The sequence below is a fragment of the Nestor notabilis genome, unplaced genomic scaffold (genome assembly GCF_000696875.1).
Source record: "Nestor notabilis isolate BGI_N333 unplaced genomic scaffold, ASM69687v1 scaffold16384, whole genome shotgun sequence".
In the NCBI taxonomy this organism is placed as follows: Eukaryota; Metazoa; Chordata; class Aves; order Psittaciformes; family Psittacidae; genus Nestor; species Nestor notabilis.
This window is the reverse complement of record NW_009924424.1, coordinates 65620-89942: the sequence shown is the minus strand read 5'-3', so window position 1 is coordinate 89942 and position 24323 is coordinate 65620. Positions and strand designations below refer to the sequence as shown.

The window sequence follows — 24323 nt, the reverse complement described above, 5'->3', positions numbered from 1 at the left end:
ACCTTCTGCTGCGCCGGGGGCGCGAGCGCCACGTTGGGGGCCACGGCATTCTCGAAGCTCTTGTAGGAGTAGAAACTGGTTTAGAGGGGGAGGCAAAAGAAAATAGTCATGTCCTTGACTTTAACTGCTCCTCAATCCATGTGTTACACCAGAACTGCGAGTAACGGGACTGGCAGCAAAGTTCCACTGACAGACACCACCTGAGACTCTGCCTGTGTTTGCTTAGTGCTTTGCGCTCACTTAAACAGGGAGATGCCTTCTCCAGCTCATCATGTGCATAAATCCATAGAAGCAGCCTTCACTGCAGGCTCCTAGGGCATGTTCAGCTAACAAAACCTATTCAATGAATGCACAAAATCTCAATACTTTTGTTTCCCTTCTGTGAATTAAACCACTGCAGCTGCAAATGCTCTTTAATCCCATACGAGTGGAATGACCGGCTGAGTTGCAAAGCCACCAGCTCACAGGGCAAGGGAACAAACACACAACAAGTTGCTGTCAAATAAACCCCCCTGGCTGCCAGCCCAGGCCTTCCTTCAGGTCCTGCCTATTTACCTGTCCCGGATCAAGGTGGGAAGGTGGGTTGAGAGCTCCTTCTCGTTTGCTGACACAGCCGGGGACCAGGGCCGGAAAGCAGAGAGCCGCTGGCGGGGATGGACACAGCCAATGCTCTGGGAAGAGGGGGAAAGGAAAATCAGTGAATATGAACAATCTCTTGAACTCTAACCCACAATGGAGTGCTCGCCATGCTTGTCAGCACACTCTGTTAGCTCTACAGCTTCTCCCCACTGGCTAGGATCTGCTTAGTAGATCCACTGGAAGAGGTTATGTGCACTAGTGTGAAACCTGGCAGGTTTTTTCTCTGCCACTATGTTACATGTAGTTTGCAGGGACCACAAAAGGCTCCCGAGTCTTGCAGGATTCTTGGACCTCAAACACATGAAGGAATTGCCTCCTTCATGGTCACAATCAAGGTCAGCGAACACTTGACGATGGTGAGGAAACTGGGAGGACTGAATAGCAGAGTGTTCACTAGGAAAAGGGCAGAGAGATTATGAATTTAGAAAACCTGGGCAAGTTCTTGCTCTCCTGGTTTCTTTCAGTAGAGTGATGCTACGTGCTCATTTGATTTCTCTTGATTACAAGATATTCAGTAATCACCTTATTAGATGAGCTGGATAAGGACCGTAACCAACTGGACTGTTTTTCCTTCTCAGTGGAAGCTGGAGATTGGGAAGCAGAGTCATCTATTTTGGGCTTTTTGGAAGCAGAAGGATCTGAGGAGACCTGAAACAAAGACAGGCAGGAAAAATCAAAGTCAGAACTACTCATTTTGCAATCAGCTTAGAAGCAGGTTATAAGGCAAAAGCAAATTTTGTATTTAGAAGAAACACTGGGTTTTTTTTTCCCTGCTTTTTAAATATGAGGCCAAACAAAGGGGTGAAAACAAGGGACAGACACAAACAGTGACATAAGGTGGCTTCACTCCTTCATTTAAAGTACTCTGATACAAAGTGTGGATGGTGCAGCAGTGATGGGCAGTCAGATAAGTGAGACATTCACACCGTGCTGCACAGAACCATCAGCCTTCTCTCATTTCTGTATGCAGAAAGGTGAGGTTTAATGTGGCTGCTGAGCTGGAAAGATTATTTTAAACAGAACAGAGCAGACTTTGTTATTCTGTTTGCAGTGGTTGTTATGCTGATGACTTCACTACCCTGCAGCTGCAGTGGATTCTGGGGGTGCTGCCAAGAGCTGCTTTGCCTTTTCCACAAGTGGCTCAGCCTGGCCCATAAATCATCCTCAAGCATAAGAAAGCCCTTTGGCAAACAACCCCCTTCCTTCAACACTGCAAAGGAATAAAATTCCTATAGTCCCAGCGTGGCTTGCAAAAAAATTGGTAACTACTGGTTTAACTGGTGCGCTGGGGATACCAGCGTGAAGCCCTGCCAGGACAAACATGGGGAGGGAGAAGGTTCTGGACCTTACACTGCCTCATGACTAGAAATAATAAGAGAAACATCCACCTCTGTTCACAGCCGTTTTCTTTCTTCTCTTCCTTTTTGCATTTCCAAACTCTACCTTCCTGCTACTCGGAAGCGCTCGTGTTTGCATTAAACTTTTTCATCCTTACACCTCTCTGTGATTTTTGAGGGCAAACAAGTATTTATCCAGGTGGGTCTGTAAAACCCAGGCATGCCAACATTCTGAGAGCCTGATACGCTTCAAATCCAGGTCTCTTTGCCAGTGAAAGAAAGGATTTTATTTGCCAGTGTCTTGTGTCTGAATGTCAGTCCCCATCAAGGCATCTTAAACTGGGAATTTAAGAGATTGCTTCTCCAAATGACTATTCACTCCTAAAAATTACAGCCTAAGTGACCTTACCTGGAGAGTGCATGAGGGACTGGAAGCAGAACGGTTCCAGCGCACTTCTCCAGACTCCCCACGGAATTCCAGCAGACCCAACAGCTGTGTAAGCAGAGCAGTGCCATCCCTTCTGCACACCTCCGTTAGGAGAAATCACAGCCTCAAGTCCATGAGCAGCTGGCTGCTTCCAGGGACGCAGTGTGGAGCTACGGCTGGAGCCGGTGACTATCCCACTAAACCCAGTTCACCCAACAGCACCCACCGCTCTCCCCACTCCTGCAGCCCCATCACCAAGTGGGGAAGTTTTACTACAACATCCCCTGGCACTCTGGAGCTTTCCACAGGCAGCAAATGAAGAATGACATGGGTGTGTAGATGTGCAGCCCCATGTACAAAATTAGCCCGAGCCAATGCCAAACGCCAGCTTCAATGGATTTGCAGAGGATTCTTTCAGCACAGCTTCAGGCTCCCCTAGGGCTGGCTTTGGAAGGGGCTATGGCACAGTTCCTCAGAAAATGCATTTCTAGACTCTTTTAGAAGGACAATGCATTGGAAAAGATTTGTTTTTGCTTTCAGAGATGCTGTCTGTGCAGAATTAGTGACAGCATTCGAAAGGTATTTGGCAAGTGACTACTGATCCCAACCCTCTCCACTGGGGATGTGAGCTGTGTGGGGAGGGGGCCGGGAGGAGGGTGGGGAAGAAGGGGGGCTTGGAATGGAAAAGGCAACAGGTGGCAAGACTCAGCACAGAAACGCTGTCCCGTGAGTGGCAGCGCCGGGACACGGCCCTGGGCAAGGGGGGAACAGCAGTGCCCGGTCACAGGCAGGCTCCAGGGGAGCAATGCCATAGGGGAGTCCCATTGCGTCCTTAAATAAATCAGGGCCCAGCTTTCCCCACTGTCCCCCCTTCTCTCACTTTAAATCAAGGCTGGCAGCAACCATCAGGAGGCTCTGAGCACAAAACACTTCAGGAGACCTGGGGAGTGATGCTTAACCTTCTGCGTAAGGAGCCAGTATTGATCTGGGAACGTGAGCTGCTGCTGGGAAAAAAAGCAGTGAACAAGGTGTGTGCATGGGGGAACGATGGGTTTGCTTCCCCACAATGAGATGGAAATAGGGTGGAAAAGGGGAGGGAAAAGTGAGGTGTGCAGATTGTTCTAATTTCAAGCCATCTCCCGCAGGAGGACTCTGTTCCTCACAGACCAGTGCTGCCTGAAGGGATGAAGCACTTCAGCTGTGCTCCGGAAAGGAGTCCTGCCAACAGCATTTCTGAACTGCTGTGATGGCCACTGCTGGTTTTCCTTCCATCCGTCCCATTTTGTTTACACACATCATATCCTGGTTGTTCTGGTTTTAAAGCCTGTCCCAGTACAGGTATTTAGGTTCTATTTTAACAATGTAAGAACATAACAGTTCTAGAAGTGTCCCACCAGGTCTAGGAAACAGAGGCACTACATGTTGCTGTTAGTCAAGAAATGGAGGTTCATCTCCAAAACTCATGGAACAGGAGGCTCCTGACCACAGCCTGTAATCATTTGGTTAAATATTTGTTCTTCTATATTTCTACCTGTCTGGATACGTCACTGAAAACACTTTTGCCCCCTCCCTCTGCAGGAATACTGTGGCTGTCAAGAACTAAACAAAAAATCCCCCCATACATATCCAAAGTAGGTCTCTTGCTTAGTGCAGCCTTCCAACACTGGAAAAGGCAGAAGCTGATCTGCTCCCAACTATAGGAAGACACTTAGATGCAGAACAAGACTAGATACTGAACACAAAATCTTCTCTTCACATGACTCATGGATTACATCCCACTCTAGGACAGATTCCAGGTAACAGCATACCCCACTCTGACACTTCCAACCCAGCCACAGCAGCCAGCAAACCCTGGTATTGGCTCAAATCTGGTGAGTTTATTTCATTTCCTCTCTTTGCCAAATAATGAAACACCCGAAGTTGCAAAAGAAAGACTGAAAATCTGATGTAACTTTTTTGCCATCCACAGAAGTGACTTACGAAGAACTGGAGCCCAACCCCTGGAAGACTGGAATAAATATTTCTTCATTTCCTATTAATTTTTCCTTCCATTAAAGGCAACTTAATAATTTGTTGTCAAATGGGCTTTACACTGGGCAAAGCGTAAAGACACTTTGTTAATACACATCTGCTCCAGTCCACAGATGTAAAAAGCTTCATGATACAAAGTGGGCCCAGAGATGCACGTACTAAAGCTTTTGGACTCTTGTTTTCTGAAACTGTTGATTTTTGAGGAAAAACAGATACAGAGAGATTTATAAAGTTACTAAGAAAAGATTTCAGAAGTACACCCCAAAGGGAAATCTGGGCATGTGATCTTGCAGTCAGCCATTTTAAGGCAAACTGAAATCAAGAGGCCCAACTTGGCCTTTAGCCAACCAGAGCCATATCTGACATGTCAGAGCAAATTTTCCACTTCAATTACGTGTCACAGTCACCAACTATGAGACCAGGAGAAGGAATTTCTGACCCTCTCCTCAAGAAGACAAGTGCTCCTTCCCCACTGCTCCACATTGTCCACAGGTAGCAGCACACCAGGGCAGCCTGAATCCTGCTCGTTGCTGTGACATAGAATGGAAAATGAGCCCAGAAGAGAGTCTTGAATGTTAAGATTAGGGAGTGCTCATGGACATAATTCTTACAACCTTGGAAATGTGGATGCCATCCCAGCAGCAATCACAGCATCCTATGCGGTGGCATCTTTAGAAATTAAAGATTTAATGTCCCCAAAAGCTATCAGGCTATCTCAACACACAGAAATGTGTATTTCAGTCTCTTAAAAGATTAATTGGGAAAATACCGTGAGGCTTAAGAATTCAATTTCATATTCCTAATTCAGGCATAAATCACATCTCCATTGAAAACTCCACAGTTAGAAAAGCATGTACAGCCAGAGCAGGCAAAATTAACAGGAAAGAGCTGTAAATCTATAAATACCATAGTCTCATTTGTTCAAGCCATTGCTCCTGCTGCTGGTCCATGCAGAGCTGAGAGCAGTTACACCCTAAGGAAGGGAGGGGCTTCCTGTCTCAGCTGATACTCCTCTGGGTGTGAAAATTAAGCTGCTTTCTCATTAGAGGCACAAACCACAAGACCAGACGCCAGTCTGATATAAGCAAGGAGAAACCCCAGAGAGAGACTACTTGGGTTCAAAACGTGTCAGACATCAGGAGATAAATACACACTGAAACAGCAAAAGGCTGACAGTGAGCACATCATACAGCTCACATCAACTGTGCTGCAGCGGGACCAAACCACTGTCTCCACTAGGCTGCTACTTACCTGGAAAAGGCTCCAGGGAGACCTTGTAACAGTCTTCCAGTGCCTAAAGGGGCTCCAGGAAATCTGGAGAGGGGCTTTGGACAAGGGCCTGTAGGGACAGGCCAAGGGGAATGGCTTTAACCTGTCAGAGGGGAGACTGAGATGAGCTCTTGGGCAGAAGCTCTTCCCTGGGAGGGTGCTGAGGCGCTGGCACAGGGTGCCCAGAGAAGCTGTGGCTGCCCCATCCCTGGCAGTGTTCAAGGCCAGGTTGGACACAGGGGCTTGGAGCAACCTGCTCTAGCGGAAGGTGTCCCTGCCCGTGGCAGGGGATTGGGACTGGAGGAGCTTTAAGGTCCCTTCCAACCCAAAGCAGTCTGGGATTCTATGATTGATTCTATAGGTATTTAATACATTTTTCCTGTTAAAATCTGTCATCTGACCATCTCAGCTCACATTTACTCATTTACTCCAAGGGGATCTGGAAGGTAGCGGACACCTAAACCAGCAATTGTCCTACAGAGAGGGGCAAAGGTGCAAGACCCAACAAGCGATGAACAACATCTGCACCACAGGCCATGGAGACACTGAGACCAGCCAAACGCCTGTTCTCAATGAAACTTCCCTTCTTAGGTAAACTGCAGAGGAAAGATGGTTTTGTAGAGGACACAGGGTGGAGCACAAACAGAAAAGAGCTTGTGACTGATCCTAAGCAAATCATTTCCACTACCCACCCCTGGGAAACTGACACTAATTCTGTTCTATCTCAAAAGATGTGCCAAGACTAAAACCCTCTGACACTACAGATACAGCAGTAAAAATGTTACAGAAATGTCTCAAGTTTTTTACTATAGCACTAATAGCACTAAGGTGCTATTTCAATGCACCTTTCCAGGCAACTGCTCTGTGTTCAGCTATGGGATCCCCAAGTGAGGCATGTGAGCATGCTGCTGGTGCTGCTGCTGTTCACCATCGCTGGACAAAGCTTTTAGTACTTACAACTGCCATAACCTGCACAACTAGTCAATAAAATAAACTACGTATGAGAAGCTCTGAAAGCATCTTTCTACAGGAACTGGTGGCTTTTCTTACTCAGCCATGAAAAGTGAATCTAAGCAACCCGCCCCGTTGCTGCATCTCATGCTACTAGTAATGCCTGAAGAGCCCTAGGAGTCTCCAGAAAATACCTACATAGACCTTTGCTAAGGTCAGAGTATATGAGTTCTAGTTGAAGTCAAACTAAACACTACACAATGAGAGGCATCTGCAATGTGGGGAAAAGGGAGGGCCTTTTCATTTCTGCATCCTTCAAGCCTTCACAAGCATATCAACTGATGGGTAGAACACTTGCTTCCTAAAGGCTCCCTGTGCTGTCCAGGAATGATGAATAAGGTATTGAGGGCTTTATAAGGACTGTACTTCCACATGGATTAAAAAAATAAATATATTCAGGTACAGATTGAAAGCTCTGAAGGGTTGTCTCGATAATAAAAAAATCTAAAAATAATGCTGCTCTACAGAGCTGTAAGAAGATTTACTGCTTGTCTACTGTATATATTTAAAAGAGAAAAAACCTACCACATTGCAGTGTCAGTTCTGGGGAGTGTATGCAGCATTTGTTTTACTTTTCTTTTTTACAATTTTGGTTTCGTTGGGCAGGAGTCCAGACTTTCCATCTTCCCATTTTTCACTGCTCTGGTGGAAGCAGAAGCACTCGTTTTACCCTGTCATTTTGGGATGTGTGATTACGGGAAGTATTTGCTTTCTATTCTTGCCTTCACAGCACACATGCTGGCTGCCAGTGTGGCCCCCAAGTCTGACCTGTGGGGAATCTTCACAAACCACAGTGGAGAGCGCTTGGGAGAGCACGGGCAGGAGAAGGAGCTGTGGAAAATAAACCTCATGGGAATAACCTGCTCTCCCTTCCTCTGGATGAGCCCACAAGGACTCGTTTTGTCTCTTCCTGGATCTCCTGGTTGTGTGAAGGCTCCAGTTTACTTCACTGATAGAAGTATAAATGCAACTTCCCAGCTGGTCTAAGAGAATGCCATGTAAAGAAGCAATGTTTTAGTCACATCATAGCATAGGAAGTTCATCTTAAGAAACTGGGAACTGAGTTTTATCTTGCACCTGTGTGAAATCCTTCAATTTCTATGGAATCACATCAGAAGTTTACAACAGAAGCAGTGAAAAGAGACAAGATTTTTTAATTCAGACACTATCTCTGTTTAAAGCATATTCCTGTAGAATAACCTCTGATAAGTTCATTTTGTAAAGGCAAATTCAGATTATTTTCTAGCACACTCTACACAGCCACTGGTGTAAGCCATCACCCATCTCCAAAGCTTCTTGCCTAGCATAAACCAAAGAAAATAAAAACGTTCTCTCTCCTGTCTCAGCATTTATTCTTTTAGTAAAAATTTGGCCAGATGACATCTGATGACTGCACTTACCCAAAGCTTGTGCAACCTGGAAAGCTGCACTGAGGAAAAACTGGCTGTTTAATCTCAACAGTTACTCGTTATATCACTGTTCTTCTTGTAAATCTATCATATAAAATTGATGTAGATCTCATCCTATAAACCCTTAACTCTCAAAATCTTCTACAAACAGTAAGTTTTTAATAGACACTCTTCTAGTCTAAAAATTCTACGAACCTTTAGTAGCTGCTCAACAAAATCAGTATTTCCCACTCAAAGTGATTCTGCTTCTCTGATTCTTCCAGCTGAAACCCCTCTGCTCCGGGAAAGCAGGGGCCGCACAAGCCCACCCTGGTGTGATACATGGATGGGAAAACTGAAATAGCCAGAAACAAAGTCAAGAAAAAGTAAAAAAAAAAAAAGAAGTGTCCAGGCCAGGTCGGACACAGGGGGTTGGAGCAACCTGCTCTAGTGGAAGGTGTCCCTGCCCGTGGCAGGGGGTTGGAGCTGGAGGAGCTTTAAGGTTCTTTCCAACCCAAACCATTCTAGGATTATTTGTTATATGATGTACTTGTGTTTTGGCTCTTGGCTGATGAACTGGAAGCCTCTTTTCCACTGGCTAGGAGTCTGTTTTGCCCTTCCAGTGGAAACTAAAAGTTACAGCTTGAAAAGAATTCCCTGCCCTGTGGTTTAGAACAAAACAAAACAAGTTCAGCTCACACTTCCCACTGTAGAGCCAGTGATCAAGACCAGTATAAACCAGGTCAGGTTTCAAATGTAACATAAAAGAACAAGTATTCCCCTTGTGACTTCCACTAACTTCGGCTCTAGCAGGCATTGTGTTCTTCCCCAGATACCAACTAATGCACAATGAACTTCTGCACACAGACACCTTATGAAGCCAGGAAAGGGGAGAGGGGGCCCAAACTCATGGAACGCAGATGGGCTTTTGCCAAACTCCCCTGCAGTAGCTGGGCAGGCAGCTCCAGGCTCCACACTGCTGAGGGCTGTGTCCTTCCCCAGCTCCTCTTGTGCCTGCAGAGCTCCCTGGGGCACAGGATTCAACATTGTGATGCAACTAACAAGCCACCAGGCACTCTACCTGTTCTTTTTCATTACAAGGACAGGCACTTGTCAACAGAGACCTTTTTGCTCTTCAGAACATCTTCCTCTTGGGTATATCTGACTTTCACCTCTCACTTTGGCATCTTTCCTAAGCACAAGCCATACTCAGAGGTTTCATGACTCAGGGTGACACATTATTTTACCATCCTGCTAGAACCTGGTGTCTTCCCAGCACATCTGCTTAGATTTTCCCGGACAGTTCCTAGAACTGTGCACGTCTGACACCACAACACCTCCAGTGTAGTTAGAAGCAGCAATGGTGAGCTGTCAGGGTGAGATGTCAATACACTTCTGATCATGGATTAATAGTTACAAATCATACTGAGGTTAAAAGTGTAACAGAAACCCCCTAGTCCCCGTGAAGGCCTCAGTTATCTATCCTTTATCAAAAGACAACTACATTTTTGACTGAAGGAGAAGAGTAGTAACCATATAGTTAAGGACATTTTAGATGCCAACAGCTTTAAGTAAGATACGGGAAAAAATTAATATCATTAAAAGGAACTTGTTTTCCTTCCTATCTTTTCAGTCAACACAGTCTTACCCTTTCTGTAAGAACACACTTTTTGAGGAGTAACTTCTCACCATCCATATATAGAAGACAGGAAAAACCTAAATTCTGTGCTTACAAAATGTTTGGAAAGCTCCAGACAGGCAGATGCTTCCTTGAGCACTCGACAACTAACGTGCACCACAATTCTAAGAAAGCCACAAGAAGCTCATCTACTTTAAGTAACAGTTATTACTTCTGAAACCTCCCCAGAGCTCCAAGGATAAAGGCAGACAACCAATTACAGCCTTAGACTTCCAAAGCTTATTTTTCTGCCTTTAGAAACAAGCATCACATGTTCTTTCCACCAGATGCTGAGTTAAGGGGGGGCGGGTGGAGGCGGTTTAAAAGGGGAGGGAGGAGGAGGAACAGAGAAAGGGAGAGGGCCCTTTGGTTTACTCTTTCCAGCAAACCCATGCAGCAAACCAGCCCTCCTCTGTCAGAAAGGGTTTGCTTTGGAAGAACCTTTTACGTTCCAGTGAGTGACTTGTCTAAATACAACTAATTTTAGCTAGGACATTTACCATGCAGGAGTGATGCACTTGGAAAAGAGCTTCTGTCCTTCAGAAGGGCTAACAGTGGGAAAAAAAACATTTGCAACAGTTGCCAAAAAAAAGAGAGATTAAAATAACTGAGCAAAATATTACCCCTACACCAGGACAATCAACATGACCATCAGTACCACAGAGCCTTTAGCAAGTTGTCTCAATCAACAGACCACATTTTGATCAAAAGACCCCATGTTTTTTCTTTTTTCCCCCAACATAAACTCACCTTTTGACTACAGATCAGAGATCTAAGAGGAAATGCCCACAGAATGCATGTGAATATGTACAGAGAAACACAACACATTTCCAAAAAGCTATTTTGTATAACATCAAATGAAGTAGCAGAAGATAATTTGAAGGGAAAACGGAGGTGGATGGAACGGACAGGAGGGGGAAATCTGGGACACTACAAGGAACTTTCAGTTCTTGTGTAACCTGATGGATTTGAAGCCTTCAGGGGGAGAACTGGCTATAAGCAATGTTACAGTGCAGCGTGACCGCGCAGCCACATGGGTTGTGTCTGCTACAACTCTATTAATAGGAGAGAAGATTAGAGAGGTTTGACTATATACAGGCTACATCTCCCAGGGTAATTCCTGCTTTCTCTTCCTGATCCATTTCTTCTCATTGCCACAGGCTCTATGTGTGTGTGTGTGTGTGTGTGTGTGTGTGTGTGTGTGAGAGAATGCCAAGAGCACCCCAAAAGGACCCATTGGAGATTCTATTGACTAACTCCCTTGGGCTATCTGTTGGCTCCAACTCATCCTGTATATCTGACAAAGCATTCGAACTTTTGTTGACATCTATTCAAATTAACAGGCTTTAAACACAGATTTAACTTTTAGTATTTAAGTGAATGGCAGAACTGAGGCCTCATTTGCTGGTGTACGTATAACGAGCTATATTTGTCCTGCCTAAATAATAACTATGAACACCCACTGGGCATGATACGTACTGGTTTTTTGCTCTTACTTCTCACTTTCTTGTTACAATGTGAGTTCTATTCCACATTCCCATTTGGCATGTGTAATGTGCCTGACCCCTATAAAGATGGTCAAATAAATATCTTGTGACCTCACAAGTATGAAAATAAGCTTATTTGAAAGAAAAAGTATATCTTCAGGGGGTTTGGCAGTAACTTTCAATTATTTTTAATTGCCTGGAAAATTAAAGTAAGAAAATAGTGTGGTATAAATATTGGGGCACGTTATTAAGCCGTTTTCATAATATCTCAGCCATAAGCTTAATAGACAAAAAGGGGTTTTTTTAAGCCTCGGTCATCTGTTTGACATGAATGGACTGTCTGTTCCCATACTTCCTCAAGGGGTAACTGAACTGAAATATTCCATGATAGAAACCAGATTCCATTTGACCTGGTAGGCAATGAGAACTCCACAGAACCTTCACAATTTGGGTTTAATTACAAACCACCATGGAGTCTGGACTTGCAGCCTGAGATCAGAAATACAAAGAAAGGGCTTGAGAGAAAAGTTTGGAGCTATAAATGCCAACTTCCCTGCTCCCACTTTCCTTTCCTTAAACCATGGGACGGATTTTGCGCTTGTTGTCAACACAACTGACTTACAAACTGCAAAGCAAGCAAGATTGCCAAGGTAGCAGTCTGAGTCTGCCCTTCTTGTGGAATTACACTATCGCACACTGAGCTGCATTAAACACATCAGGGAATCAACACAGAATTGAAATTCAGCTCTGGTATCGTGATGGCTCCAAAGTCTCATATTCTATTTTCTTCTTTTGTCTGAAACTTTGAAGCCTCAGAACCAGTTGCGAGTTGAACTTTTCCAGTGCAGCCTGTAATGCAGTGATTGAAACACACAAGACTTTGAGAAGTACTGTATAGTTTTTACATCATGGGCAGCCTCGCCGAAATGAAGTGAGCAAGACCTTACCTAAGCACAGGTTTGTGGCCTTCCAGAAACCTGGACAGACAAAGACATGATTCAGATGTTACTGTTATAAGGTGGCATTAAGGCAACAAGGACAAGACGGGTTTGGTGGAGGAATGACTCCAGACGGGATAGATTTTAGTCTCCCCAAGAGAAAAAATAACAGCCTGCTGGGATGAAGGCACCGTGCTGTAACTTCAGAGGGAAGTTACATTTCACCTGAAGAAACACTACTGAGGTTGAGAAAATAAAAGATATCTTGAGGAGAACCTTGCCAGCCAATAATGGGAACAAAAATTATCACCTTTAGGTGACAGAGAACTAAACTCGCCTGGTGCAACAGCCAAAAGCTTCAAAGGCCTTGAATGCATTAAGGCAAAAATCCTCTGCACTCATCCAAGCTCTCCCATACATGTGGCTTAATGATTGTTTTCCAAGAAATTTGGGCAGGTTCTCCTGGCCATGAGAGCAAGACTGCTGCTGAAGTGGGAAAAGAACTGAACAGCGCTGCAAATTCACCACCTCTGCTCTCTGCAATAAACTTGCAACCCCGTCCTCAGCAAGGCCAAGTTTAGCCAACTGCCGTAAGAGAGGCTGAGCCTCTATTGTGCACACATGGGATTCTGCCAATGGAACAGGGAATGGAGGTAAAGCAGCAAATTATAGGAGGAGGGAAGGAAAAAATATTTGAAATGCCCAATAGAAACCCAAACCTTTATTAAAGAACACAGATGAGCTCTGCGGGAGAGGAGTTTATCATTTCAACTGCTGCTGCTGGAGTGGGAGGAGGGAGCGGCGGGAATCCCGGGAAGTGCTGCCTGGCTCAGCTGTTGGGGGTAGCAGCTGTCCCGAAATCCTCATTGGAGGGAACAAGCCAGGAGGTCATGGGAGTCATGATTATTTGGAATGAGGAGGGGAAACAATAGGTTGAGGCCCTCTGTCTCCTTGCCTTTCTCATGTCTTTTGTTAGCTGCTGCCTTCCCAGAATAGCTGTCTGGCTGTATTCTGGGCAGAGCTGAGGCTGGTTTTGTGCAAGCCTTTACTCCCCTGCAGCTTCAGAATATTATTATAAAAGTGACACCTCCACCCATATTTATGCCTCTGACTCACATGCACCTCTTCCAGTTGAAGGCTTTAAGTTCTTCAGCAAGAAGTGGTATAACTCAGCCCAAACCAGAGACAGTCATTTGTAATTTAGTTTTCTCAGATCCGTCTCCTCTGTTGAGTTTCTCTCCTAGGGCAAAGCTAATGCCACACTGCAGGAGACGTGACAACCAACAAACCTGTCAAAATCACTGCTGCCTGCAGCAGGGATGCTGCTGTTCCTCTTCCCATCATTGAGAAACCTTACAAAGAGGGGAAAAGGTTAGTGGAGACACTCATGCTGTTTGTATACAGCATAACAGAGCTTGAAGCACCTTGAGGGCTAACAGGGCTTGTTAACAGTTCACAAAGTTTAGTGAACAAGCATGGCCCAAAATGGGTTTGTTCAGATTTTGGACACCGTGGTATAACATGGTCCTTGTCCTGCCTCTTGCACTGCAGACCTGCAGGACCATGGGCAAGACACTTCATCCTGGTCCAACTAATGCTGATATCACCCAGGAATGTCATGAAGCTGATTCATTTGCAGAAAAGCTTTTAAATGGCAGTCCTCACTTAATGGTATAGTCTAACTGCTCTGGCTCAGAAGAGCTACAGTGAGAGTGTAAGCAAGGAATTAACTTGGATCTGTTCCCTCAGAATTTCAGATAAAGCCACAAGCAGAAGACTGACTTTTCTTGCAGGATTTTTATAACCAAGACTCACCTATCCTCACTCCACCTTCACATGAGTTTGGAGGGAAACAAGTCTTAATTGTCACTCTAGGATGAAACTGTTATAGTCCTGCTGATTCAAAAGATCAAGTCAAACAACATGAAGAACTGTAGTGTCTTCAATTTAGGATTAGAGTCACTGGTAGGTGTTTCTTGCCTATACCAGTAAGGATGAACACAGCCTGCTGAAAACTACACTGCAAGTAGTATTGGGGTTAATCCAAGATAAGAGAAAATAATTTCTCATTTTAAGTAAGTGGGGTTCCCCCCGCCCCATTTTTATTCTCTCCCTACAGCTTTAATACTGATCCACAGATTAAGAATGTTTGTTGGGTGCCACCAGAATTATTTAATGGGATTCTTCTAGTGTTATCATCATGGTAAAGAGACCCATGTATGGATTTGAATAACATCTTGAAAGGAGACTTGACTGTAATAAGAAGGCAGACAGGTTGAAATAAGATTAAAACTTCATTTGGTCCCCAAGTCCCAGGTACAGCATGAGAATTCCCCTCTCCCCATTCTACACATATCCGGTTCCTGACACCATATTAAGAGGCAAAACGCACAAGGAAAAAAAACCCAACAAAATTCAGGATCCAGTTTTGTTCTGTGCTTTGGACAGGTTTTACGTGTTTGCACAGGAGATGAAACCACAGCACAGTTAGGTGATTTTCAGTTTGGCTATCCACCATCAGCAGACTTGAACTATCCCTTTGTAAAGCAGTGCTGCGTGATTTACAACAGCACCATACAATTGGTGAGAGCTAAAGCTCTTCTTTTTTTCTAATGGTATTTGGCTTGGCTTGGCCGCCTTAACTGCTGCTGCTCTTTGGTTCAACAGGAGACATGTTTCTCTAAGCTGATTTCTCTGTGGCTGAGGACTTAATCAGATCAAAGTAGCGATTAAAACATGGGCTATAACCACAATCCTTAAAGGGAGAGCTGCAACATTGAGCCCTTCTCTATTCCCCTTTACAATCCAAAGTGAAGCAATACCTATCTCTGGCAAATGCACACTGTTTTTAAAATATCTTGCAAATTTGCTACCTTCTGGGTCACTTTTCCTCTGGATAGGGTGCAAAGCTATTGGGAAGTACTAAGATATGCAAATGAATTAAGGGCTACACTTCATGGGAATGCATTAACACCACCAAGACATCCTTGAAGGTGGGTTTTCTGACACTCACTTGACTCCAACACACACACTGTAAATTTCCAGCACAGCTACCTCAGACCCTGTCAATGCTCCTGACATTCTTTCCTACAGTTTTCCACTTGCTACTTTGTAGGTCTGTGGTTCTTTTCATCCATCCAAAGACAGCATGATAGCATGTTTGGAGTGGTGAGAAACAGAGGTATAAAAAATGTAAATGGAACAGCATTTCCACAGCTCTACACAGAGTGAACCAAACATTAAGGCCAAAAATGCTTTTTTAGTGACAATTCATTTAAGAAATTAGGCCTAATTTTACAGCAACTTCAATCATGACCTGGATGAAGAGCCAACAAGCTGTGCCATCAAATGCATGAGCCCCGTTTCCACCTTCATACTGCACAACAAAAGCCAGCCAAGTGACTCACTCCAGCGAATGCCAGTGCTAGGGATGAAGGCTGCTGGGTTCTGGCTCCTGATCCTGTTCTCTGAAATCCCTGGCAGTTTTCATAGGTATTATTTTTCAAAGGTGTTGTAAAAGAACAGCTTCTCCTGAGCTTCGTGGAAGCTCTGCATCAGGAGTACCAAAGGGGATTATCACTTAATGAAGAAGTGAATGCTCCATTGGAAGTCAATATTTATTTGGTGAGCCTACTTGGCAGTTTAGTCCTCTCCTCACTTCCATCATTGTGACACCTTTGAGCTACCAACTCCTTGGTATGTGGGATAACATCTTCTTCCAAGCTATTCCTGACACTCTACTCCTACTCCTCTTCTATGCGTTTAACCATTTTAAAGCTGATTTGGGTCATGACTAATAGCATTAGATACTAAAATCATGTGCTGCTAGTTGTAGTCAGTGTAGAGCTAACAGGACCCACATGGAACGCAAGCTGGGGCAGCTTTTTATTCCTGGCTCTGCTACTGATGTCATTTGAATGGCTTTAGGTAAATCAAACACTGTGTACGTTTCATTACACTACGTTAGTGTCAACAGGGTCCAAATTTCTAAAGGAGTTTCAGATTTTCCAATAAAAGGTATTAGAGAAACAAGACTCAAGTGTTCATAGAAAACGACCAGAGAATCTAATTTTCCTAATTCTTTAATAGGGTTAAGCACCATTAATTCCAGCTGGGAAGCAATTCAAGATGGAGCTCATGATTTTTTTCTTCTATTTGTTTTCAAACCTCTTTTTGCAACCTCCAAACAGTTGGAGAAAACTACTGCAGGACATAGCTGTGGAAACTCCCAACAATGATGTTCTCCAAAAGTGGCCACTGCACAACAGTTGCTCTTTTTTTTGCTTCCTTTCCTGACACATCTCACCCTAAGATGCTGGACCAAAGTTATGTGTATCCTGATCCAGCATGACAGATTTCTTCACTATGTTCTCAAACAGTTAAGTGTGCCAAGTTCTAACCTGAGCACCTGTATGTGGAATATGGCTATTTAACATCAGGTTCACCATAGGTGAGATATCATCTGCTTTTAGATGTTTTCAATGGACTTGTTGACACTGGAGATAATTGTGTAGATTCCCTGGCGATCAACAAAAAGGCACTTTCAAACTTCAATTCATCCTAAAGTACATGCTTCAAAACTCATCAAATAATCTATCAGTCAGCACAGACTTCAACACCTACACTGGAGGAAACCAGTAACTTTCCTAAGTTTATCCAGGTTCACAGATGAGACTTCCATAAAGAGAAACAGATGTCTAAATAGCCTTGAAAACCTGGTGGAAACCCTCTACAAGACTGGTTACTGTTCCAAGGGGCAATGTTTAAGCATCTCTTCTCCCAGCTCGCTTACATCAGTTGACCAAGATTTCTTAACATCTCAGACAACACTTCTATGCCTCATGCACAAGTCAGATTTATTTTGGTGGTGTTTTCTCCTCCACATGAAACAATGAGGCTGAAGGATTATTTTAATGAATGACTCTCTTAATGATTACATTTTTCAGTAAGACAAAAATACCTTTCTGCTTCAGAACCACAAAAAAAAAATAACAGTTTTTCCCAATATACAGAGAGCCCATGGGGTAGTAACCTGATAGTGAAAGGCAACTCCTTCTGTTGGCAAAGATGTTTTCCCTGCACCCAAAATGCAGATCCCTGTGTAAACTGGCTTAGCTGTCATACACAAGTTACAGAAGGTTCTACCATTCCAACCACATGTCTGAATCATTTCACCTGCTTTAGCTGTGATTTTACCCATTCTGATGGCTTTCTTGACGGCATCATTAAGAGGAGGTTGTAATTCTGCAGAAATCTCCAACAGTCTGACCAATATTCTAGTAGGACACTGTGCAACTGAAGTATACATTCTCCCTTCCCTTGTTTTCTTACTCCCTAGAAAGGATTCTACAGTTTCATCTCCGGGAGAGGAAGAGGACACCAACACATTCTGTAAAGTCACAATGTTTCTAATGTAGTGCTGAGGCTGCAGTTTTCCTCTGCCCTCTACTTCCACTTTCTTTTATGTCAGATCACATTAAAGGAACAATCAATTTTTCTGTCTGGCTCTCCCTGCACAGCACAAGCATCCCCCCTCCTCTTCCATCCCTCCACCCTCCCTGGGTCTCCTGGAGGCTGAGCAACTTGGCTTACAGCCCACGGGTCATCAATAAGCCAGTGACACGGCTGGTGGAAGAACCTGGCAGTGGTTTGTCTTTCTTCTTTTCACTGGCTTATATTCAAGCCTCGTCCTTAAGTGTGATTACTACAAAGATTCAGATTTGCAGAGTGCAGTATGAAAACAGCAGAAACACAACCCGTGCAGAGCCTGTCTTACCAGTCAAGGTTTCACCTGAGTGACTGATGATCAAAATTAACCCCTTGTGACTCCAGCATCATCACTTGATTTTAAATAAAAGTGTTTCCAACTGTCAAAGAGGCCAATTGAGGATCCCAGCCCAAGTACAGTACCAGGTGTATGCTACTGAATTCTGATGCACAAAAGGTCCTGATAGTGCAAAATATACTGAATTAGGACAGGTAAACTTGCTGCACACAGAATATAGAATAACCCCTGGAATCCTGTAACAACCAAAGCTCTTTAATGCAAGTTATGAGGCCCAAGGCACCTCAGCTTCCCCTGAAAACGGTCAAGTGCTGCTTTGTGTACCCTGTGTATACCAATACAGATCCAAAGAAACACAGCACTGTTCCAAATGTTGTCATTTTAAACAAAGCAGCCTCTAGACTGGCTAGGAATTTCTGTAACAAAATAAAAATGAAATATAATCAATCGAAATTTCCACTGTTACAACAGCACCGACAAAGCCATGGTTACCACGTGCTTAAGGAAATGAAATAATTTCATTTTCAGTCTCAATTTTTCCACTCAGAATAACAAACAGAGTCACTCTGGCCACACTTTCTCTGCCCATCTCTCACCTACAGACAGGTGCCCAGAGGAGGTCGGCTCTGCCTGAATGATTTCATCAGTGTGACAGCCTTGTGCCTCAGTACAGTAATAGTGAGCTTTGAGAAAGACTCCTCAGCTTAACAGGGGTGTTTCCTGCTACCAAAATGGATTTTTGGTACTACTAAAAGCCACTCTGTCTATAAAATAAATGCTCTAGTAGTGCAAGAGCCCTGCAAAACACCCTTGGCTGCTCTTCTAGGAGCAAAGGAGAAAAGCCATCACCAAGGCACGGCGTGAGTGCCCAGGTGGAAGGGACAATCAGTGTCCCCAAGCTTTGCCAATGGACCGATGCTGATTATCTGACCTTCTGCCAGAAGCTCACAAGGTTTTAGGGGACGAGCACAGCGGTGCAGGTGTCTGTGAAAATAAAGAGAAACCACCAAGTCTCCTGGGAGGACAGGCTGAGAAGAGGAGGGGAATCACTGTGGTTTAGAAAAGGGAAGGGGTTGGTGGAGAGAAATGCTATAAAAGCACCATGACGACAGAACAGGGTGATGGAGAGGTCAGCTCCTTTCAATAATGCTCTTTTTTTCTTGTCCAAATGAAACACTTGGCCATGTCCATCGCCAGAGTTCAGTTGGAGGTAAATGACTAGACAGGGAGGCCATAAACTGTCTTGTGAGGGATGCTGCTCCAGAGGGATGCTGCTCTGCCTTGGGAGCATCCTGCCCTTCCAGACCTTCCCCACTCTTCTACCAAGGCTTTTCCACAGCAAAAGACTCCAGAATTGCACCAAACAAAAGGTGCTCCCTGTACCTTACAGGCACAGCTTGGACTGTAACTCCTGTTTACCTTCAGCAAGCACCTTCTGATGCCTAGAGCCCATCAAGAGGGATTGCAGAAGTGACAAAGAAGGTATTTTCAATAATGAAATAGTGATTAATCCTGATAGACAGGCAGCCCTTAGAATTACTTTTCAGCTCTTAGTGGTAGGTGGTCAAATTATACCTTTCCATCACATTTCCCACTGTAGTGCATATCTCCTCAGTACATTTTCTCATGAAACACTGTAAGGATTCAGAACAATTAAACCTAACTACTGAGTAATTCCCACTGCTTTTTTTATCCCCTAATATGAAATCATTCTTTCTAGCACTTTAGGAAAATAAATGTAAGCTCTAGAGCTCAGTACTGACTTACAAAAATGGTGCATTATAACCTGAGATGCAATATGAAGATTTGCTGTTCCCCAGGAGTAGGGGCTCTGGCCAGCTGAATGGTCACTTTCATCACAGGTAGAAAAGCTTTCAGGGAAGGTGAAGTGTAACTGTATAGGGAATGTTTTTGGTATGACACAAATGAGGACATTTCCTGCCCATCACAACCCTCCTTAAAACTGGGAGTTTTCCTTTGTTATTTATTCACTGACAACTGGTCCTGCTCATTTATTTCTGAAGAGCACAGGAGAGGTGACACATAAGTAAGTATGTCAGGGAGCAAACATACAGTACTTGAGATACTCTACAGCAACAGACATATATCCCTCTAACGCCAGCGTGAACCTTGAGTTTACTTTAGCTTTCCACTCAGTGACACAGCCTTCCCTCCCTTCACCACTGAAGGGTGAGCTACCATGTACTTAAAGAAGCGGAGTCTTTTATCAGTCACTGTGTAGTTCAAATCCCAGTGTACCTGCAGTAATGTGTTTGTGTGCCTGTTACTCCTGTAGTAGATCTGCTGACTGATTTTACATTTCTACATCCAACTCAACATGAAGAGTTTGCTTTAAAGAAAGGGGAGGGGGCAGGGGGCAGTGATAATTTCTTTCTTCTATTGAGCAAGATGTTTTCTGTTCTATTTATCATTTGTTTTTTAATGCTGTCCTTTTCATCCACTCCTTTGGACTAATAAAATGGAGTAGTTCCTTCCATTCCAAGTTAAATTTTAATATGCATGGCCTGAGAATCTAAAAAGAATATGCAAAAAGTACTTCTTTTTTTTTCCCCCCTAGATCCCAGAACTCCAGCTCCTCCCTGCCCAAATCTCTATCAGACTTTTCCCTGGTGATATCAGTTCTCTTTTCATGGTCACTAACGATGGCTGGTGTTTCAGCTGGATGTAGTGACCTGAAGGGGTGCTTGGCTCAGGACTCTGCTGGGATCAGTAATACAAAAAGATTTAACTTCTCCATCAAGAATTAGAGGAAAAGCTCAATATAAAAATGAAGCATGTGGTGTTGTGGTTATTCTGCTTGGAAAACTTACTGACTACGAATCCCAGTAAATCAAAGGGAATGTTTTATATGAATATTAAGTTTGTATGGCTGTGTTTGCAGTTGCTTAGTTTACAGCCTGGTCCTGGGCTCTTCTGAGTTTTACCATTCAAAAGGCTTTCCCAAATGGCTTCCCTTTATTTTTCATACACCATCGGGGAGCGCGTTTTCCCGCATATTTTTCATCAACACTATTTTCTAAGTCTACAACTTCTGCATAAGGAGCAGTGAGGCTCTGTAAGTATTTAAAGAACAGCATTAAAATGGGATGTTTGGATGTGCTGAGGAGAAAAAAAATGGGGGAAAAAGAAGAAGACGAAAAAGCAGGGAATGAGCAGAACACCACAGGCAGCAATTATAACACTACCTTGCTGCTTTTCTAGCATGACTCATTAGATGCTAACAATGCCTGTAAGAGAGGAAGTGTCATTATTACTGTTTCATAAGGGGGGAAACTGAGGTACAAAAAAGCTAGCACCAGCACAAACAGAATACTATCTTCTAACCCAGAGCCTCATACTTTCCTCTGCAGCAGTTACCCTTTAGCTGACAAAGTGCTCATGTCGAATTGCTTGATGAGATCCTTCCAGTAGCATCCCCTCTGCTACGACTTCGTGAAGAGATCACCAGAATGGAAAAGAATTTGAGCTGTTAAATTACATAAGTGTGTAGTCACCACCTAGCAATGGAGAAAAAAGGGCTGGATATTTTCAGTTACAACTAGATTTTCTAACCAGATGGCCAGAAGAACTGACGTCACTCACATTCCAAATTATAGAGCTGCTTGAAAAGCTGCTCCAGCATTAAGGATGCAACCAGGCCTGCCTTCTAAGTCAGTTTTCCAAACCCCATTCTGCAAGGATATCAGGAAGGTTTCTGCCATCATTTTTGCTATGCTGTTGAAAATCTGCTTCTTCCCCAACTCCCTCAGGGATGCTCACATCTCTCTTTCTTGGAATAAGGTCCCAGTTCAGGCTTAGCATTTAACACAAGCTTCAGAATACAACTTAACGAGGTCCTCAGAAATCCTTAACTTGGGAAGGTTTCTGACTCACTGAAAACTTCATGGCATTGCCCACTAACAGTGACTCCTCATGTTTAAATCCCTTCATCTGGTAGCACTGCACAAGAAAACCCTTGGCACAGCACAGGACTCCAGGCAGTGCCACAAGACAATAGTTAAAAGGAAGATACCGGCCTGTTGTGAAGTTCTACATTTCACAGAATCAACAGCAGTATTTCAGGTCTGCTGTACTTTCTGCTGCTGCTTCTCTCCCTCTCTCTTTCTTTATAAATGTAGGAGCAATAGTCAGGAAGAAGCCAGCAGGAGCTTTGCAGCACAGGGAATGCTGGATTGGATTCAAATGTAAGAACCCTCTCCATCCCAGCTAAGCAAAATGTCTGAACAAGCTCCAAAAAACCATCAATCACTGGCTGGACATTTTCCCACCTTCAGTGAAATGAAATACATAAGGGGCCTGCAAAACATTTTTAAACCAAGCCATTTTAGAGTTATGGGAGACCAACAGAGAAACCCAGAAAGAGCTGCAACCACAACGTGTTGTATTTTACACCACGGCACCTTAAGAATCAGAGAAGTAACATTATGTATTGTAAAATACTACTGCTCCCAAGATCTGGTATTACTGTGCTTCAAGACAGCTGGCCACGTTTCCACGGAATGCTAACACTGACAGGCTGTAGAGTAGATACAGATGTTGCACATCCAGCTGTGATAGGACTAATATTCTGTCTTAAGAAACTATTCACCAGAGTAAGAGGACAACTTCTGGGGAGTGTATAACCAAGGCTGAAGTCTGTCCTACCAACAGGGCTTAAAACAAGAGCAGAGTCATTCTCTGAGGGCATTGCCATTATTCTTCTGCTCATCCCAGTAACATTTGAAGACCACCCATCAGGAGCCTGCAATTAACACGTCTCTGCGAAGTGTTCTCAGATCCATAGATAGAATTGCAAAGCACCAGCACTATTTGCACACACACAGAAAAGAGAGCAACAGGAAAGAGCTTTTTCCACTAGCTGTTATCCTTAAAGACACACAAGAGGAATGTTAGTAAAAGGAATCTGTTGCAAAATACACAGGTATTTTGAAGGTGGTAAAGGAGAAACAAGAGAAAAGTAAGTTCCAGTATTTCTAGCAAAAGGTGTATTCCTTTAAACCACCCGCCAGTGCAAAAGCAGCCCAGTGTTAGTTGTGTCTGAAGCTGGCACATGAAGGCTGCCAAATCTCCATGCAAAATAAAACCTTTTATTTCTTCAAGTTTCTCTCTCTCTCCCCCCACCCTTTCCCATGCGAAAGGCTCCTGATCCGGCACAGAATGATGAGTTCTACCTTATAGTTCAATTATGATGAAAGATGCTAAGGAGGGATCAAGGGGTGGAGAGGGGAGAAGGACAAGAATATTAGGAAAAGTAAGGAGAAAAGAGAAGGGAACTTAAGGAACTCTTGGAAAGTTGAGAAAGGGTAGACATTCTACTTGCTCTCAGCTTTAGCAGGAAAGGGAGATAGAATAGGGAATGAAAGATTTCGAAGAAGTATGATACTAGACCTCAATTAAGCATCAGAACGCGCCCATAGCATGGCTCACCCTGTGGGTTAATGGACATCTGACAGGGAGACACCTCACCCAGCTCATCTGAGAGCACGCGCATCCCACGAGAAGGAGCTGTGGTAGCTTCAAGACCAAACCACAGCTTGCCAATACAAGCTATCTGCAGTGGTAGACGAAAACCCCATTTATAGTATTCCATTCTTTTCCTTTTCCCTAGTAACTGTTTGCTGTAAAAGGCCATTGAAATGAAAGGCATGTGCCTCAACTAGGAAAGTTTTGATGTATCCCAGAAACCTCTTGTACGAAGATTCCTCTTCACAGACCTACTGCTTAGCTGCCAGATTTTAACTATTCCCTTTTCCAAAATGCTACATATCAGAAGCCACAGACACTCGCTCTCTGCTATTCCGTAAGTGTTGTCTTGTCTACCTCCCCCCAGGAAAGAACAGAAAATACAGCACTGAAGTGACAACCTCATTTTTACAGGCTGTCTTCAAAATGGGTTGGTGCTTTTGTTCAAATGGAGTTTTACCTAAACCCCAGATCGATTCACAGAACAGCTCATGTAATGAGAAAAGCTCATGGGAGCTGTCAGTTCCCAACATCTGCAACTGACAGTTATGGGCTGGGGGGGGGGCTGTGTCACTGAGCCACTAGAACAGCATCACTTACGCTATGATTACTGGCTACTATTCTTACACAGGAACATGTACACACTCATTACTCACAGCCCACAGTCCCGTGCTGCATGACTTGGAATGCTGGGCTACAATCATGCTTCAGGACTGCCCTGGCCTTGGAAAGGTCAAGTCTCATTACTGATTGCTCTCAATGTTCACCACTTACAACACTGGTGTAGCGTCTAGGGGAGAATTCCAAGAGTGCACTCCTGAAATAAAGAAGTCCATTTTGCTCACCTCT

The 24323-nt window shown here is 43.9% G+C and overlaps 1 protein-coding gene across 1 annotated transcript in view; it reads right to left on the bottom strand.

The window, feature by feature from the left end:
- Positions 1-5: 5 nt before the first annotated feature.
- The window catches only part of SKI (SKI proto-oncogene), a gene marked incomplete at its 3' end in the record, with an annotated part of 89555 nt that continues 65237 nt past the window's right edge, over positions 6-24323 (bottom strand). The window contains exons 3-5 of the mRNA XM_010012598.1: positions 1162-1287; positions 556-671; positions 6-75 (exon numbers count right to left, since the gene is read on the bottom strand). Of these exons, the coding sequence (XP_010010900.1) occupies positions 6-75; positions 556-671; positions 1162-1287 (312 nt within the window). The remainder of the gene's footprint in view (positions 76-555; positions 672-1161; positions 1288-24323) is intronic.